The 18,621-nt window shown below is 52.0% G+C and overlaps 1 protein-coding gene across 2 annotated transcripts in view; it reads right to left on the bottom strand.

The window, feature by feature from the left end:
• Window positions 1–6,693: 6,693 nt before the first annotated feature.
• NDRG1 (N-myc downstream regulated 1) overlaps window positions 6,694–18,621 on the bottom strand; it is a 53,932-nt gene continuing 42,004 nt past the window's right edge. For both annotated transcript variants that reach the window (XM_027063864.2, XM_053208449.1), the window contains 6 exons: window positions 18,092–18,148; window positions 17,240–17,291; window positions 16,073–16,120; window positions 14,014–14,049; window positions 10,064–10,115; window positions 6,694–7,193 (listed from right to left, as the gene is read on the bottom strand). In XM_027063864.2, coding sequence (XP_026919665.1) covers window positions 6,982–7,193; window positions 10,064–10,115; window positions 14,014–14,049; window positions 16,073–16,120; window positions 17,240–17,291; window positions 18,092–18,148 — 457 coding nt within the window. In that variant the 3' untranslated portion in view covers window positions 6,694–6,981. The remainder of the gene's footprint in view (window positions 7,194–10,063; window positions 10,116–14,013; window positions 14,050–16,072; window positions 16,121–17,239; window positions 17,292–18,091; window positions 18,149–18,621) is intronic.

Here is an 18,621-nt window from a genome sequence, read left to right as displayed (position 1 = left end):
AATGGAAACCGCTCTGGGGGCGCCCGGGTGGCTCGGTCGGTTGAGCGTTTGCCTTCGGCTCGGGTCGTGATCTCGCGGTTCGTGAGTTCGAGCCCCACTCTGCTGACAGCTCGGAGTCTGGAGCCTGCTTCAGATTCTGTCTGTCTGTCTCTCTCTCTCTGTTCTTCCCCCCACTCGCACTCTGTCTCTCTCTCTCAAAAATAGAGATTAAAAACTTAAAAAAAAAAAAGAGGAAACCGTTCTGACTTCGGGGGTCGAGTGGATCTTTGCACACGTCAGTCTTTCCTGGAACTCCTCCCTTAATCCATCTGCACCTCCGTCTCCTCAGCTCTGAGATGCAGAAAATGATGGGATGGGACCCGCCTTTGTGGCGGCGATGTTGTGATGCGGGAAATGCAACAGCATTCGAGGTTCCAGGACCGAGCTTGGCGCATGGTAAGCGCTTAACGAAACCAGGTATTATTGGCAGATTTTCAGTTTCTTCAGGAACGGGGGGATAACCAGCAAAACGACAGCAAAAATTGGAGTCAGGGTATGTGCCTGTATACTTTTACTCATTTAGGTGGTTATTTCAGAGTAACAAATATAGAGAAAAAGTGTCACCAATGTTTGATTGAACGCTTTTTTATTTTAATCCTACGCGGCTTGATCCCCTAGCTTTTCTTTTTATGTCTTCATTATGTGCTATAATTTGATTAAACGCCCTGCTTTTTTTAAAAATTTTCTTAACGTTTATTTATTCTTGAGACTCAGAGAGACACAGAGTGTGAGCAGGGGAGGGTCAGAGGGAGGGGGAGACACAGAATCCGAAGCAGGACCCAGGCCTCGAACTGTCAGCCCAGAGCCCGACGCGGGGCTCGAACTCACAGACCGTGAGATCATGACCTGAGCCGAAGTCGGCCGCTCAACCCCCTGAGCCACCCAGGCGCCCCTAAACACCCTGCTTTTTTAAGGCAGGAAAGGTGCCATACTTTTCTGTCTCCCAAACCCGGGGCACTACATAGTGCCTGCATAGCCATGTGAACAGATGTGCCTATGGCCGAGTACATGGGGTGAAAGACACGTTTGATGCCTTCTGGGGAAATCCCCCTTGTTCACTGACCCCGAAACACATCGTGCTATTATAATAAAGTCAGGGAAAGAATCAATGCCAAGAAAAGCATAATGGCCACGTGAATCCTTTCCCAGAACACTTCTAACCTGACGCATACCTTTTTCAAAATTGGAAGTTAGATCATAGAGTCCTATAGATGCCCCGGATTAAGAGAAATGTGTAGATTAGGGGAGACATTTCTGACGATATCAGGTGGGCGAAATTTCACGCAATGGGATTGGGGCAAAACAGCCAGAGCACTTTATTGTGAAGGTAAAAAAAAAAAAAAAAAAAAAAAAAAAAGCATGTGGCCGAGATCCCAGTGCTCTCGATCCCCTCCCTGATGAAATAAAAGTGCAGAAGCATCCTACGTGTTCAGAAGTCTAAGGTCCTGCTGCACCTGAGTTCCTTCCAAGTAGAGAACTGAGCCAAAGTGACTCCCATCAAGAGGGACAGGAAGCTGTTAAAAGCCGGCTTATTGATAGCCACGGGGAAGCATCAGCCTGCCAGCAGACGACGAGACAGAAGAATTAAGAAGCAGAGAGAAGACACAGTGAAAGACAGGTCATCCAAGCCTGGGCGAGACTATTTAACAGAGAGACAAACATCCCCACAAGCAATAAGAGCCTTAAGGTCATCTGTGTCCGGTCCAGGGAACGAACTGATGTTCTAGCATCCCAAGACGTCAATAGTGGCTGCATGAGTCATGTGCTCAGTGAACTGTTCTAAAAGGCAGAGAGGGATGTAGTTTATTTTAGAAATGACTGGACAAGCCATTTCGTCTCTCTGAGCCTCGGCTTTTGTAACGGTGAAGCAAAGATAACTCGTCCTCACAGATAAAGGCTAAAAAGGGGAAACAATAATACTTGCTAAATATTGCTATCATTCGAGGAAGTGTTTGTCTGTTTAACAAAAGCCTCCTGTTTGGTGCCGGGCATCTGTGCTGGCCCAGGAGATGCCAAAGAAATGCTCATATCGGAGAAAAGGACACTTACGGGGATACACATCATAAATACCGCACGGACTCCTGGGCCCGTGTCTGCAGGATGCCCTTGTCGCACAGGGGCATTAAACAAATACTTCTCAGAGCCGGGAGAAGGAAGGGTCTGTCCAGCAACAGTGAGTTTGGCTGTCAATGAATTTAACTGGGCGCAGCCCATGGCGATTTACAGGCCACAACGACATCGGTTGCTTAGAACCCCTGAGGCAGTCATGTGGGGAGAGGGGGTTGGGAAGGACAAACCCAGTTATAGTGGATTGGACAGCAAATGGCTACCGAAATCAAGCTGAATCAATTCTATTCTTTCCCTTAGGAGACACAAAGACCTGATTCGTTCAGCATCTAAGAACCTGAAGGTCACAGCCTTTGGGTAAGAGCCACCATTTTATTGGGCTTTGGAGGCACAGAGAAATCTGATCTTGCAAAGAACGAAACTGATGTGCTCCCCAGGTCCCCTCCCTAATCCGGTCTCCAACCTCACAAGGCCAGGTTTCACTTTCTGCCTTGGGAATCCACGTGGGACACCGTTGAAAGATTTCCCCGCAGCCTATGAAGCCCCAGACAAGTACGTGACCAGATGGATCGGGGCTACGTCGAGGGTCCGATCCAAGGACGAACAGTGAGGTTGTGTCTGAGAAGGGACAATGAACAGGGTGACAGTTGAAGCCCTCGGCCGTCCCCACAGATCCTGCACAGGGGTCATCTCAGAGCACACTTGGTCTCCCAACTACTACCGAAACCCAAGGGTCTGGGGCTAGAAACCAAAACAAGTAGCTAGGAGGACAGAAATAGACCTCCCAGCTGGCGAAAAGCCTCCTGGGTATCCGATCTCTTGGTAGCTGCTGGTGCATGCAAACCCCTATAACAGTTCACGCCCGCCCTGGAAGCCCGAGCCCCGAGGAGCTGAGCTCAGCGGGTCCAGCGGGGGTCTGCGCCATGCCCCCACTCCCCAAAGCTGATGTATGCACCTGCTGCTATGGAACTTGCTTCTCGGCTTTACCATCACCTGCCCTTTCTCTGTTCTGACTCCCGCACAGGACCTGACACAGAGAAGGTGCTTCTTGCCAATGGGAAAAAACTTCTCCTGCAGCTAGAGCAGAACTCTTTACCCTGAGGTCGCCCGACGAGCAGTGCGGGGATAGAATTCAGGGGCCACGTACTAGGATGAGGGTCAAATGCATCTCTGTGTTCAGTCTAACTGTGGTTTAGCACACTCTTCCGTTTAAGCGTAGGCAACGAACCCCGATATTACCGGTTGGCAGATATCTCAAGATATTCTTATGCTTATCACTACCTAGAAATTCTGTTGAGATCTGCCACTATTCAACTTAATAAAGAAGCATAAGCTATTATGTCACACAGTCGTCACGTTTGGGTAGTTACACGTGACTCTAATGGAATCCTCATATCACACGTATACAACTCTTACTGCCTCACTGCCTGCCAGCCTCCAAGGTCACCCGCCCCGGTCTACACTACAGGCTCCTCACAAAGGCACTCACTCATCTTCCATTCTCTGGCGTCCACACTGGCCCCTTGGCTGGGAATGCCTTCTTGCCCTTCTCCGCTGTGCTAACTAACTCCTTGCCATTCCAAATCAGTTTCTGAAACGACAGGTATCCACTCACGGTACCATAATGCAGACTTCAAGTTTTCAGTGAGTAGCACGCTCTAAGAAACTCCTCCAGTGAAGAAAAGCCAACACCAGTAACAGCACGATAGCTATTTAAAAGGGGAGGTGGACGGGGCGCCTGGGTGGCTCAGTTGGTTAAACGTCCAACTTCAGCTCAGGTCATGATCTCACAGCTCGTGAGCTCGAGCCCCGCATCAGGCTCTGTGCTGACAGCTCGGAGCCCGGAGCCTGCTTTGGATTCTGTGTCTCCCTCTCTCTCTTCACCCCCCCCTTTTCAAAAATAAACATTAAAAACACTTTAAAAAGGGGAGGTGGGCTTGAGCAGAGGCTGCGTTTAGTGACTTCCTTCCACAGGACGAGTGTGGGACAGTGGAAGAAGTAACAGGGCAGTGGAGAACCCTGGGAACCACAGGCTCGGCCAGGTGCTCAAGGTCAACCGCATCCGGGGTAACTCTTCCGTTGACCCGTCATGCTGATCGCCTGGCACTTTGCCTCTGTGGTCTTCGTTCCAAAAACCCACCACCCCAGTTGAGCCATGAGAAAAGTACCACAGAAACCTTAATCGAGGAACATTCTACAAAATGCCTGACGAGGGCTTCTCAAAAAGCTCATCAAAAGCCAGGAAAGTCTGAGACACAGTTATAAGCCAGGGGAAGTTAAGGAGGCATGAGGACTGCATGTAATGTGGCATCCTGGATGGGATCCTGGGACGGAAGCTAGGGAAATTCCAGTAAAGTGTGGAGCTCTGTTCATGGCAATGTGCCAGTGTTGATTTCTTAGTTGTGATCAATTACAATAAAGGAAGATATTACGAATCGGGAAACTGGGTGTCTATGGGAACTCGGCGCTAGGTTTGCAATTGTTCTGTAAATTTGAAACTAAGCCTAAAAAACCTAAATAAAAATGGGAGGTGATACTAAAACCTGTTGTGTTTACTTTTTTTTTTTTTTTAATTTTTTAATTTTTCAGTGCAGTGGAAACACACATTATAGCAGTTGTCACTGGCTTTGAGAAGGGAGTGGTCTTATCACATGCTTTCCCATAATAAAAATAAAACGTAAAAAAAAAAAAAAATTTTTCCCTTCTAAATATAGCTTGAAAAGCTTTAACCCTTTGTCACGGTGCTGGCCCAAGGTACTGAGCCCCTGAAATGGGGCTGGTCTGAATTGAGAGATGTTATGGTGTGAAATACTCACTGTTTTCTTAGTATAAAGACGGTGAAATACCTTAGTAGCTGTTATATGGATTCTATGTTGGAATGGTAATATTTTGGATATGCTGGGGTTAAGTGAAATATATTATTAAAATTAATTTCATTTGTTTCTTCCTTTTAGAATGTGGTTATTGGAAAATTTACACTTAACATCTGCAGCTTGCTTCATATTCTTATGGGACAGCAATGCTCCAAGACAGGTGTCAGGAAGTCCCAGGTAAGGAAGGACCCCTCCTTATACGGTGGGGCTACACACACACACACACACACACACACACACACACACACACACATACACACACACACGATCTCTCAGAGGAAAAAGACACAAGCCACTGCAAAGTTACAAATTTATTGGTCTGGAAATAAATACAAATATCTCATTAAGAAACTCCTCTGGAAAGCCTTGTACACAACATTTTTTCCTGTCTGGATTCAGCCACTCCTGCCCTGACCCCTGACCTTTCTGCACAGGTCAGGGGAAGCCTCCCAGGTGGCAGGTGCAGTCAACTGAGTCACTGCCCCTCAAGCAACCTAGAAGCCTTGAATACTTCCTTCTACTAACTCTAGGGTCCCAGAAAGCACCAGGCCCCAGCGGCTGATTCGCAACGATCCATCCACTCTGATCAAACTTCCTATAAGAAATGGTTAGCCAAATGAAATCAAAAGGCAGTAGTATAGGAATTTGACAGCTATGCTCACGTTGCCCAGAAATGTCAGTGGTGCCGCCCCATTCAGCGAAAGGTTAGAGGGGCAGGGAAGAGGGGACGGCAGGAGAGGGAAGGAAATCCCATGGAACTTTCCAGAATCCTTACATCTTCTCAGCCACCACTCCCTGGGTGAATCCCCACCCCCTACAAGAGCAGAACAGTTCTACCCGCAGATCCAGTGATGTTACCAGGTCAGAAACACTCAGCCGTCAAGTTCAGACTCAACCCCGGTTGTCAAAGATTGGAAACCGGATTTAACTCAGTCACACAAGATTCCCGGGAACCAGGGCGGGATCGACTGCAATCACAATTGTACTGGATCCCATCACAACCACAGAAATCCCTTATATCTAATAACCCAAACAGCCCCCCCCCCCTGCCCACTCCCCTGCCCCTGCCCCCTCCCCCCCCCCCCCCCCCCCCCCCCCCCACTGCGTGGAGACTCATCACGTCCAGGCACCGCTGTTTGGAATGTTTCCCTCCGTTTCAAAGAAAGCAAGTGCAAACCTAAATGATCTTCCCCACAAACAACATGATCCCTCACTCATGAACTTGGGGTAGGAAGCCGGGGCTGCGGAGGAGGCAAGACAGCTGAGCCAAAGACTTGAATTCATGACGCCAATGTTTGCCAAGACTGTTTCTCTGGGAAAGCCCGGAGATTTTGTCGCTCGCTTTCACCACCCGTTGAAAGGACGCCAGAAAAGCGGGCTTGTGTGTTTCGGCATTAAAAAGTGGATATATACGCGAACTTGAAAAACCTACTTCTTCACGTTTCACTGCGTAGATTTGTTTTCCCAAGCGTTCTAGCCTCCACAGAAAGTCCACCTTTTTCCCGCTTCCTGTTTGGCCGAGTTAAAAGAGCTCCCCACCATCCGTGGCTCTCCCCCTACCCAAATCAGAACGGGGTTTTGTTTCCAGAAACTGGGTCAGTTGTTCTTTAGTTGGAGAGGAAACAGGAAGTAGAGGGGCTGGGCTTCCGACAAAATGCCCGTTAGAACCAGCCTAGGCCTGGCTTTAGGAAGCGTCTAGGGCGGCGCGTCTTGGTTTTGGCAGTTTGGCGTCTCTGAGGGAGGGTAAGAGGGTGGCCGCCAGGCCACCCGCCAATGAGCACAGGACACGGAGATGCTTCTTTTCCTTTGGTCTGCCCGCCCTGCCCTGATGGGAGAGGCGCCCTCGACAAACCCGGTCTAACTTTGTCCCCCCAGAGCTGTCTTACACCGTAAGCTTTGGGTTAATACGAGTTACGTGTGGTGTGGCAGGCAGGGCGGGAAGGGCTGGAGGAAGGGCGGTTGCGTGAGCCCAGAGTCCGGGGACGGCCACGGCGCAGGCCGCCTAGCAGGACACCTCCATGGACTTGGGCCCGGCGTTGTTGCCGGTGGCCCCGGAGTTGGGGGTGATGTCCAGGCGAGCACCCTCGCTGGTGTGGGAGCGGCTGCGGGTGCCCTCGCTGGTGTGGGAGCGGCTGCGGGCGCCCTCCAGGGACGTGACGCTGGAGCCGGAGGCCGTGCGGGAGCGCATCAGGCGGGTCATGCTGGCCGAGGGCACTGGGGAGAGAGGGGTTGGGGGGCACCGGGTTAGGGAGGGGAGAACCTCAGAGGCACCTGCCCGTCGGCAACGGTGCCTCCTCGTGCCTGACCTGTCCATCCTTGGGGCGATCCGGCCACCAGGCTCTCTGTCCTCCCTGTATCCACTCACAGAGGTGGACAAGTGAGGCTCTGACGGGGGCAAGGACCGGCGGCCACACAGTGGCTTGAACCCACAGGTGGGTCTGAATCCCAAATCTGCCACTTGCTCCACAGCTGTGTGACTCTGGAAGAGTCCGACTCGGAGCCCTCCGTCACCATCAGTAACATGGGAATGCCAGTCCCCTGGCATCAAAACCCACGTGCGTGCCCGTGTATCACAACCCCCTACCACCCACAACCTCTGGAGTGGGGAAGATCATCCAGGCCGGCTGGGCTGATACCCATCCGCCACAGGTGGGGGAACCGTGGCCACACAGCAAGTCTGCGGCCCAGCCATCACCTGCCATCTCTTCCAGAGAAGCCTGTGAGCTTCCAGGAACGATCAATGGCACCGTCCACTCTTCGGGACTGAAACTGCCCTTGCACGTAGCAGGTGGCTGAGAAAGTGAAAGGAAGTACAGGACTGAACCCTGCCCCTCCCCCTCGCCCCCAAGTCATATCGACCAGAATCTTAGAATGGAGATAGGGTCCTTGCCAATAGGACAAGGTGAGGCCATACCGGATTAGGGTGAGCTCTAATGCAATGGCTGGTTCCTCAGAAGAGGAGACAGAACAGCCCTGCAAAACGCATGCGTGCGTGCACACACACACACACACACACACACACACACACACACGGAAGAAGGCCACGTGACCACAGAGCAGAGATGGGAGTAATGTGGCTACAAGCCAGGGAACACCAGAGACTTCCAGCTCCCACCAGAAGCTGAGATGAGGCAAGGAAAGAGCCTTCTAGAACCTCTGAGGGGAGTATGACCCTGCATCTCTCTTGATTTTGGACCTCTGGCTTCCTAGAACCCTAGCAGTATGAGAGAATAAATTTCTGCTTTTTTAAGCCATCCAGGGCGTGGGGAGCTCTCAGGGCAGCTACAGGAAGCTAGCACATCACCCAAATAAAGCATCACTGCGAAGGCCACGCTGAACAACAGACATCGCCATCTGAGGTGGCACATTATTCGCCCCATGGGCGTGGGAGTTGGCTTTCTGGGACTCATACCCACAAAGAGAATTCATCCTTGCTGTACTGAATTCCCTTCTCAAAGAGCTAGTGTTTAAATCCAGAGAGAACTGAGATCATTCTCACCTCTGCCACTCACCTACTCCTCAACCCCAAATCTGAGAGTTTGACCGATCTTGGCGGGGCTCTGGTGACTACAGAACGGTGTCACGGGCCTGGCCCAGCTTGAACAGGCAGGCCTGGCCCAGCTTGAACAGGCAGGCACTCGAGTAGACGACGATGCGCTTTTTCTGTGGCTGACGCCTCTGGGACTAAATGCCTTCCTGCCGTCTTCCCCTGTAACCTGCCGGATGCTTCAGCTTTCTGGAAATAGAAGCTGGTGTGTGTGTGTGTGTGTCGGATGGAACAAAACCTGCCTTTCACTTCCTTTCTCCCCAGAATACACTTTCAAGGCAGAAATCCAAACCCAGGGCAGGCCCAAGACAAACGAATCATGACGCACGCCCTGCCAGGTAAATGAAGCCTGCCCGACGGCATCCTCCAGGCACTGTCGCTGCCCGCACATTTTCCTGTGGGGAAAGCGGATCAAAAGGCAGGAGACCCACAGGCAGATGTTTTCTGTTGGGATAGGGCACCTCGGGACACAGACTCTGCCCGAAGTATATAAATCAGGCTCAGCAGCTCTTGGCCTCTCTAGAAACTAAACACGGCTGAGGCCAATCTTAAGACTGTGGTCAGTTTACCAAACACGCCATTACTATTTTAAACGAACAAATAGTTTCAGTCTCGGGGGGGGGGGGGGGAACCCAGAAGAACTCAGACTTCCTAGTTAAGACGGGCACGTAAATTATAATTCTACACAGTAGGCAGAAAGAGCCAAAAGGACCCCATCATGGCTCACACATCAACGGGCACCACCTGTGGCTGGAACCCAGCTCCTTGAACTCGGCATTGCCTGTTCTGGTCACGGGACTGCATTTATGAACAGGGGCTGTAGGTGTCCAACAAACTATAGTCATCAAGTGAGAAACCGCAAGGTCTTGAATTATGCTCGTATTTATCCTTCAATTCCCTAATCTAATGAATTAGTAAAGACGCACTGTCTTGAGCAGAAGCGACTTTCTCACCTGCTGGCACAGAAGCTTTACAGTTTTCAAAGAACTTTCAGAGATCCCCACTCTGCTCCTTGCTTCAGGTCTCAAAGCCTAGGGCCATCATTTGTGAAACGAGAGAAGGGTATTCTCATAGAATTGTCGCGATGATGAAACGAGAAAAAATGAAGGATGTACTAACACTCTTTCATCACCACCATCAACACCATCATCATCACCTACAACTGGAAGTCTCTTAAGAAAGCATGGAGGCAACAGGTAAAAGGTTTTCATGGCTTCACTCTTGTCTTCTTGGTGCTTAAAGAGCTAGTCCTCAGCTAAATCTAAAGAAAATTCCCTGCTGTAAAACAACTTTTGCTCATCCGTGCTCAGTGGAGACAGAAGAAGCCACTGTGGTATAAAGGAGATACTAGAATTTCTACGCTGCCCTCTGTCCTCCACACACCTAAATATTTTTTCTCCTGACCTTCCTAGTTTGCAAAAAGCTGAAGGTGGCCAAGGTGACACAGAATACTCATCCAAACCCGGTTCGGGTCATCGTATTTTCAATTCCCACACCTGCCCTCCACCTAGCACCTGCTTGGAAATGCCACACTTACTGTATCCCATGCCCTGCACGAAGTACTTGAAGGCCTCCGCAAGCTTGGCCGGCTGCAAGAGACAAAAAGAGAGAGAGCGCGGTCAGTCGCCGGAGGTCCAGACCATGGATGGCCACGTGGAGCTGTGTCCGTGGTCACCTTCACTGAAGAGCTTGACCCGAGAAGAGAAGGCCACCACATGTTGATAGAACAACACACAAAAGGAAAGGAAAGGCTGACAAAAGTCAGCTTTGGCTGGGGAGAACAATTTCAAATTCACTTCGTAGCTGGGGTGGGGGTGGGGGTTGATCAGGTTATATGACCTCGCCTGTGAAACAAGAACAGAGAGCCACGCTTTCTTCTGAGAGGTTCTATAAAGAAGACTACACTGATAAGCTGATGTGTCTAACTCAGCCTCTAGAATGTAAGGGCACCAACATCATGTGCCACCCGCGGTGCTGAGGGCATTTGTGGCATTACCTCATTTTCCCCTGACAACAACTATATGAGGTTGGTGCCGTTTTCACATAGATTTCATTGCCAACAGTCATGGAGGCAAATAATCCATCCAAGGTCCTGCCATTAGTTAGTGGTGGGTGCGTCCTACAGATTAATCCAGGGCTTTCTAAACTCTGTGTTCTCAAGGCAGTTCATTCTCAGCCTCAAGAGCAGGCTGGATGGCTGGAGAGATGGAAGGAAGAAAGGATGGTGAATAAATAAAAGGGAAGTAAGATTGACGGATATAAGTAAGGAGGATCGACAGATGGATGAAAAGAAAGGATGGACAGACGGAAGACAAGAAAAAAATGGAAGAAGGAAGGAAGGAAGGAAGGATGGAAGGAAGGATGGATGGATGGATGGATGGATGGATAGTCGGGTCAACCAGTTAACCAAATCAATGGGGCTACTGTGAGCGAAATGAGTTGGGAATGCCAAGAACACACCCAGTTCTACCAATTACTCCCCCAAATTTAACTTAATCTGAACTGGGGGGTGAATGCTCCCAAGTAAAGGCCATATTCACAGTCTGAATTAACTACAACTCTCAAATGCAATGCTCTGGGTCTATTCTTTTACTCCTCCTACCTTGTGAAGAAGTCATCAGCAGAGGCAGTGTTCCCGCCCACCTCCACCAACTCCTGTACCAAGAGCCACATGTCATTTAAAAGAGAGACTGGGCTCCAGATGTCCTCTGGGGTCTGCGTGACAATGGTAAGCAAGTGACAAGAGGTACAAGTCGGGGCTGCAGGCAGCCAGGGACTTCCGTGCCTGCATGGCGGCAGAAACAATCTTTCCCCTTTCGTGACACTGCAATAAATACTTGCTCTTCTCATCCCTAAGGACTGTTCCCCTTTCAAATGGAATGAAGGATGGGAACGGCCTCCGTAAACTCGCACCCAACTCGTAAGGGCAGAAAGGGGAGGGATTACACGGTAAACAGTCCTCCTTGAACTGGTCTCCCGGAAGCCTGGGCTGGTTCAGCTGTTGCCACACATCCACAATGTGCTTTAACTACGGTTAGGGTTGGATCTGTTCTCATTTCAAACAGAGAAAGGAAGAAGGGAAGGCGGGTGGAGGGAGAGGGAGAGGGAGGGAGGTCAAACGGAAGGAAAACTGGCCCCTCTCTCCCTAGCCCGTCCTGGAGTGCGCCGTCTCAGCAGGAATCTCGGGGGCAGGCTGCATGGATAAAGCTTCCACCGCTAATGTGCGGGTATTAACTCACACTTATGTCTAAGCAGGGCTCTGCTGAGAGCCCATCTGTTCCCTCTGATGGCTGGGACACCCCATCCTTCTCTGGCTTCTCCCAGCTGTCAGACAGGCATAACACAACAGCAGATAAAACACCGAAAGGATTTTGTCCTTTTCTAGTGGCAGCAGAGGGGGACACGACGGAGAGCATAACCGAGCCACCAACGGCCACTTGTGCCTCTACCTCTGTACAGAGTTCTGGAGGGAGGGGCTTGCAGTGAGAGAAGGTCTAGAGCGATGAGTCAAGATCCAGGATCGACCTGACGCACAAATCGACTTCTCAGGGATCTCTTCTTCCGACCCCCAGTGAAACACTTCACTACCCCCAAAGAGAAGACTGTTTTCTGTTGGGACAGCTCCGGGGGCAGCCAGATGAACCTCTCAGCCATCGCCGGCTCACTGGGGGACTCAGAGCCGAGACTCTCCCTTTTCTACCAGACAATCCTTAAAACTGGTGGGGCCACATGAAATTAATCAGAGAACTGATCTCTGTAGCACCGCAGGGATCTCTGAAGCACCAGAAATAACTTATATGTGTCCGGCAATAGGGCGTCAGGAAAAATCAATTACAGTGTATCTGTGCAGCGGCATTTTGTCCTGTCATTAAAAACAAATTACACAGAGGGGCGCCTGGGCGGCTCAGCTGGTTAAGCATCTGACTCGTGATTTTGGCTCAGGTCACGATCTCGTGGTTTGTGGCTTCGAGCCCCACGTTAGGTTCCGCACCGACAGCACAGAGCCTGCTTGGGATTCTCTCTCCCCCTCTCTCTCTCTCTCTGCCCCTCTCCCACTCGTACTCTCTCTCTCTCTCAAAATAAATACATAAACTTAAAAAAAAAATACAGAGCATTTTTTAACTAAAGGAGGAGGGCTCTGAGCTATCAAGTTACGTGGACAGATGAAAAATATACACGCAAAATGATCCGAATTTTGCTTAAAGGAAAAAACATGTATGCAACTATAAAAGGAGATTAGAAGCAAATAAAGCTTGTTTGTAAATTATTCTCTTATTCACCCGCATTTTGGCGTTTTTATTGATGGGTGTGGATTATTTTGTACCTAGACGATGAGAGGTAATATATACCAGGGGTTAAAAACAAAACGAAACACAACAAAACAAAAAACTCCTCAAATATTTATGTCAGGTCCTGGTCCATTACTGAGGAGGGCACACGGCCCTCCTCCCCTCTGTGAATCCAAGTTTGGTTTGTTCGATGTCCCCAACCTGGGTTCACTGTCCGGACAACAGGCTCATGGATAAGAAGCCCCTCGCCAGGCACACAGGGGTCCGACCTGGATCACCCGCTGGGGAGACCCACTGGGAGGAAAAGTTAGCCTGACGTGGACTTATGCCTCTGATGCTCTGTGCCCTCAGTCTCGTCCCCCCCAGCACCGTGGCAGGTGAGAAAAAGCCCAGGCGCGTGCCCACGGCGGCAAAGGAGGCTCCCCAGGGAGCTCAGCGGGGCAGGGGCGAAGGGTACATACAGCTAGAGAAAGAGCCAGATAGATTCGACTGCCGCTGAATTACAGAAGCTCTGAAGCCCCTCTGAGGATGGCAGGAGGAAAGGGAAGACAGAAAAGGCATCATTCCATCCTCTTCTACCCAGGGTTTCCAGATGGGTGGAAAGGACGACCAAAAAGTCACACAATGTTTCACTTTAGAACAGAGCAGAGAACTATAATAATATACAATCAAGGACATAGATTAAAAAGTCCATCCACTGTTAGGCTGGTGGGATTATTTACAGGCGGGGAACTGAAAGGTCCAGTGACGGTGCGGCAAACGCCCTGTGCTGATTGATATGTTTATACGTCTGCACACACACACACGCACGTGTTCACACCCACACACATACATGAACACACACTCTGTTTTCACCTCCTGCCTGCCCCCTCTGCCCGGGCCTTGAACTCCAGCAGAAGCCCGTGGCCTTTGAGGTCAGGCTCATGTAGATTCTGGTCCACGGTTGCCAAGCTGTGTCTGTGCAACCGAACCCCTCCACGCCTGTGAACCCCGGTGTGATCTAACCCCCGGGGGTTCCTATTTTCCTTGCACGCAAGCCCTGATGTGCAAGCACCGTGTATAGACAGTAACGCGTCCACAGTGTGAGCGGATGTGACGGTGGGGTGGGGGACAAGCAGGAGGCGGGGGACGAGGGGGTAGTAACAGGCCACAGAGGCACCTGCCCTCCGCCTGGGGAGGGGTGGCAGGTGGGGCTCACCTGGGAGATCTGTGGGAGGCCACCGCAATCCGCCATCTAGGAGAGAGGGAAGCTGGTTAGTGCCAGACGCCCCAGAAGAGGGGTACCCCCAAGTGGGCGCCCTCCTGCTGCTGCCCTGCCCCCACTCTGGGCACATTACAGGCGGGGAAACACCCATGCCCACCGAGCAGGGCCGCTCTGGTTACAGTCCATCTCGGCACTGACCTGTGCCTTCCTGACGGCCGACGCCGGGAGAGCTCAAAGCCCCGGCGAGGCTCTGGCCAGGGTCCGTCTGACCCGAAAGCCTTCACTGCACGAGGCCCTGTTTGCACATTCTCTTTAAATACTCCCTCAGGGAGCGCCTGGGTGGCTCGGTCGGTTGAGCGGCCGACTTCGGCTCAGGTCATGATCTCACAGTTTGTGAGTTCGAGCCCCGCGTCGGGCTCTGTGCTGACAGCTCAGAGCCTGGAGCCCGTTTCGGATTCTGTGTCTCCTTCTCTCTCTGACCCTTCCCCATTCATGCTCTGTCTCTCCCTGTCTCAAAAATAAATAAACGTTAAAAAAAAATTAAAAAAAATAAATAATAAATACTCCCTCAGAAAGAAATGGCTCCATCTAAGAGGCCTAATGGTCTCTTCACCGGTCACCCTGGTAAATGCCGCGGCTTCCAAAGTTCCTACTGACTCACCAAAACTAAAGCTGCCACCTCTCAGTCAAGGCTGCCACAGGCACGTGTGACTATTAGCCGGGCCCAGGGCTCGGGAGACCCCGGGCGGCAGGGTGGGATGGGGTGAAGGTGATTGGAGAGACGGAGGTCTGGCAGACGTGTGTGACAGCGGCTGAGGCCGGGCCATCCCAAGGCCCTGAGTCTTAAGGCTAGACCCTGAGGCCTAGCTGAGGGACCTAACTGAGGCACCCTGGGTAAGGGAATGCAGGGACGGGACACCAGAATTTAACTCCAGGGCCCAGGCAGCCGGGCAGAGGAGTGCAGCGGGGACAGTCTGTCTGGAGTCAGGCTGAAACAGGTTGGATCCCCATCCACCATCACATCGGCCACTTTTTCTTAGGTCACCTGCCCTCTGCAGATGGAATGAGTTAAGATTAGGGTGGACCCTAAATCCAATGACCGTGGTCCTTAAAACCAGCGGGATATTGGGACACAGAGACACCCAGAGGAGAAGGCTGGGTGGCACGGAGGCAGAGATGGGACTGAGGTGGCCGCAAGCCAGGGACACCCTAACTTTGGACTTACAGTCTCCGGATGGGGAGACAACAGTCTCCTGTGACTTTCAGCCACCCAGCTGGTGGTACTTGTTATGGACACCAGGAGACCAACCCACCCTTCTAGAATGTTCCTTCCCCCTCTCCCTGTCAGCAGTGACTGTAGCCTGTCCATCTCTGTCCTGGGACAGCAGCCCGGATGCTGTCAGAGTCCAGACAAACAGGTGTGTTGGGGTAACTCAGACAAAGGGGCTCCCGCCTTAGCCCATCAGCGGCCCCCTCAGGCCCGAAGCCTGCCATCTTCCCGTCTTGCAATTTCCTGGTGAGGGAATCTTGGAAGAAAATGTGCATAAAGAGCCAGTTACGGGGACCAGGCCCCCCCTCCTCAATAAGCATCAGACGCCTCCCGGGCTGGATTGTGCAGTCAGGTCAGGGAGGGCTCACACCCCCCACCCGGCCTCAAGGCCTAGGGAACTTGCTGGAGGAGATGTTCTTCCACGGTCCCTGGGGGGGGGGGGCGGGGGGGGAGGCGTTTTCTCCTCTCCCACAGGCACCAGCCCCTCTCGGAGGAACGCCCCAGCCCCACCCTTGGCACAGCCCCTGCCCGCACAATTCTGGGCCATCCCTCATCAGAGCCACGGACTCTCGGGGTCCCAGAGAGGGTCCCTTTCGTCTTCACAGCCTCAGTGTCCAGCCAGCGCCCAGCAGAGAGACGTCTGTGAACGCATGCACATGAAATCATCATTTCTACGCTTTCTGACCACCAGCTCTGCCTCAGTTAGGCACGACTCAATCTTGCGGCCGACCAGGGCTTCCTAAGAAAGAACTCGCACCAACCCCCCCACCACTGTGTCGGTACCTTGAGGAGAGTTGTCTTTGTTGGATCCAATTTCGAGTTGCACTCCACCTGGACGGGGAAAAGGGGAAGAAATGTGCTAATTTTCTATCTGGAGCCCCAGTCATAGTCTTTCCCCCCTCCTCACTTCCCTGCCACTGGCATCAACGACCCCAGCGTTCCCGCTAGCATGCAAGGAAGAACGCGGGCTTCGAGATTAAGCAAGACGGCTGTAAATTCCAACCTTGCGGTGCAGCGACCTCGGGCAATTTCTTTGAGCCTCAGTTTCGTCATCAATAAAATGGGGGGAATGTCTTTTTCAAAGGGTTGTTATGAAGACTCGCTAAAACCCAGAGGAGGCTCTGGAAAGAGCTGCTAATTCAATGGCCCTGTTTCACCAGTCGTGGCCGCAGATGCTACAAGTTCAACATCTCCAGTCCTGACCACCATGCAGACTGGGATCCACTATAAGCTGCTTCCCCTCTTCGCGTTGTCAGTGACCATCTTAGCAGTGCATCCAAAATTGGGCAAAATGCCCACACGTAACCTGTGATGTTCGAAGTGCCTACCGGAGAGCTATCCCCTCCTCTGATGTGAGAAGTGTATCTCTACTGAGGCATCCTATGATTACGCCCAGTGGGTTAGATCACAGGACGCCCACCGTCCATTAAGACGTCTCAGCTCTTTGCCAAATGAGCCTTCGCAAATCTCACTCTGCAGCCCACTGCACGAGGCACGTCACCACTTTAGGACTCTGCTCAGTAGCCCCTAAGTCCCTCTGTCCCCTGCTAGGGGCATGTTGGAAAGGCAGTCTTTGCTTTGCCTCCACAACATCATAGGTGGGAATCAGGGGTGGAATGACCCAGAAGGCGTTGCCTAAGCCCCACTCCCCGGTGTCTCTCTGCCCCGCCGGACAATCAGGCGCCAACCAGGTCTGCAAACGGGTTCCCAGACGAGAGCCGAGTGTCTTGGCCAGGAAGCCAAGTGGCAAACACGTCCGTGGAAACAAACGAGTGGGAGGCAGACGGGCAGGTGATGGGGCCTGGGAGAAAAGTCGGAGGGCCCGCTACCAAGCAAACAGGACTGGCAGTCACCGGGCCAAGGAGCCGGGGTCTGGGCCTTCTGTCCAAAGGCCAAGCAGATTTGGACTGTTGAGCAAAGTACAGAAACAAGTGAACGATTTCTACATACCACGGCGTCCACAGCAGGAGAACTGTCCCCAACCACCAACAAAGCAGGACACCTGGGGGCAGGGAGAGAAGGGGGGAGGGAACACGAAATTCACTGAAAGATTCACACGCTCCCAGGCCCGCCAGGCTGGGACCAGGGTTCCAAAAAAAAAATTATTCTGGTTTCCCCCGCAGTAGCCTCTGCTCTTTTTATTTCCTTCTCCTTTCATCCTCTGCTTTGCTTTTCGGATAAACTGGGTTGGCAGTCCTTTACACCCTAGTATGAATTTCAGCCAGAGAATTTCCGTGCCCTGGTGTTTTTAGCCTCAAGCATCCTCTCCTCAAAGAGGGAGGAGTAGGACTTTGCCGTGAGTCAAGATCAGAGACCGAGGGAACGTACCTGACAAAGGAGATGGCATGTGGCAAGTTCAGGTATCAGATAATACAGTTCACTTAGGAAACTGTAAAAAGGCAGACATTACTGGGGGAATGCAGTCAGCTGTATGCACGACCGTATTTTCCTGCCAGCCTTTGGGGGGGTTGTCCTGCGTCTGACTCGTCTCCAGGGTGTGTGAAAGCAAAGCCTAACACCGTATTCGACACAAAGTAGGTGCTCAATAAGTCCTATCCGAAGCGGACTCTTTCCCTGACATCCAAGGCTCCGACCCTCGTCTCAGGGACACCCCAGGAGCTCAACGCCTTCACAAGAAGGCAAGTGAAGCTGGGTCACGCCTGACTCCTAGAAGAAGGCACCCCCGGGCTCGCCGCCGCCGATGTCCCAGCACCGGGTGGCACTGCTAACCAAACTCAGAAAGAGCCCTGCCGGTGGCCGAGCGAGGCTACGCAGATGATGAACAGGAGAAAATCTACTCACTGCAGGGTGACTGTGTGGGCTCCGGGCATGGGCCGCTCAATCTCCAGGTCTCGCCGGCTGCGGGCAAGGAACGCACAATCACTCGGTGACACGGGCAGACGCCCCCGCCCCGGAAGCGGCCCCTCCCATCTCGCCCATCCCAGGGGGTCCCGTCGTTGGCCATTCTGGCAAACGACCCGTGTCCCAACCCGCACGGCTCTCGGGACATCACGGCCTCTTGGGGTCCACATCAATGGTTTCAGGGACAGCGGGACTCACGTATTTCCCGTGGAGACACTTCCTTGTCCCCAGTGTGGCTTTTTTTTTTTAATACATATACATATAGGAATACAGACCATGTTCTCCACCACAGAGGGTCCATGCCTCCCGTCCCCCTACTTGGAGCCCTGAGTCTCTCTAGCCCCAACTCGGAGTCCTCTCACACAGCAACCCAATCTCTTTAGATCTTAGATGTGATCCTTTCACCCCCCTCATCTCAAACCCTGCCACCGTTTCCCACTGGACTCTGTCCCTGCGGACCTACACCGAGC

This window comes from Acinonyx jubatus, chromosome F2, assembly GCF_027475565.1.
Source record: "Acinonyx jubatus isolate Ajub_Pintada_27869175 chromosome F2, VMU_Ajub_asm_v1.0, whole genome shotgun sequence".
NCBI lineage: Eukaryota > Metazoa > Chordata > Mammalia > Carnivora > Felidae > Acinonyx > Acinonyx jubatus.
The sequence above is the reverse complement of the archived record's forward strand: the minus strand, read 5'-3'. Positions and strand labels throughout refer to the sequence as shown.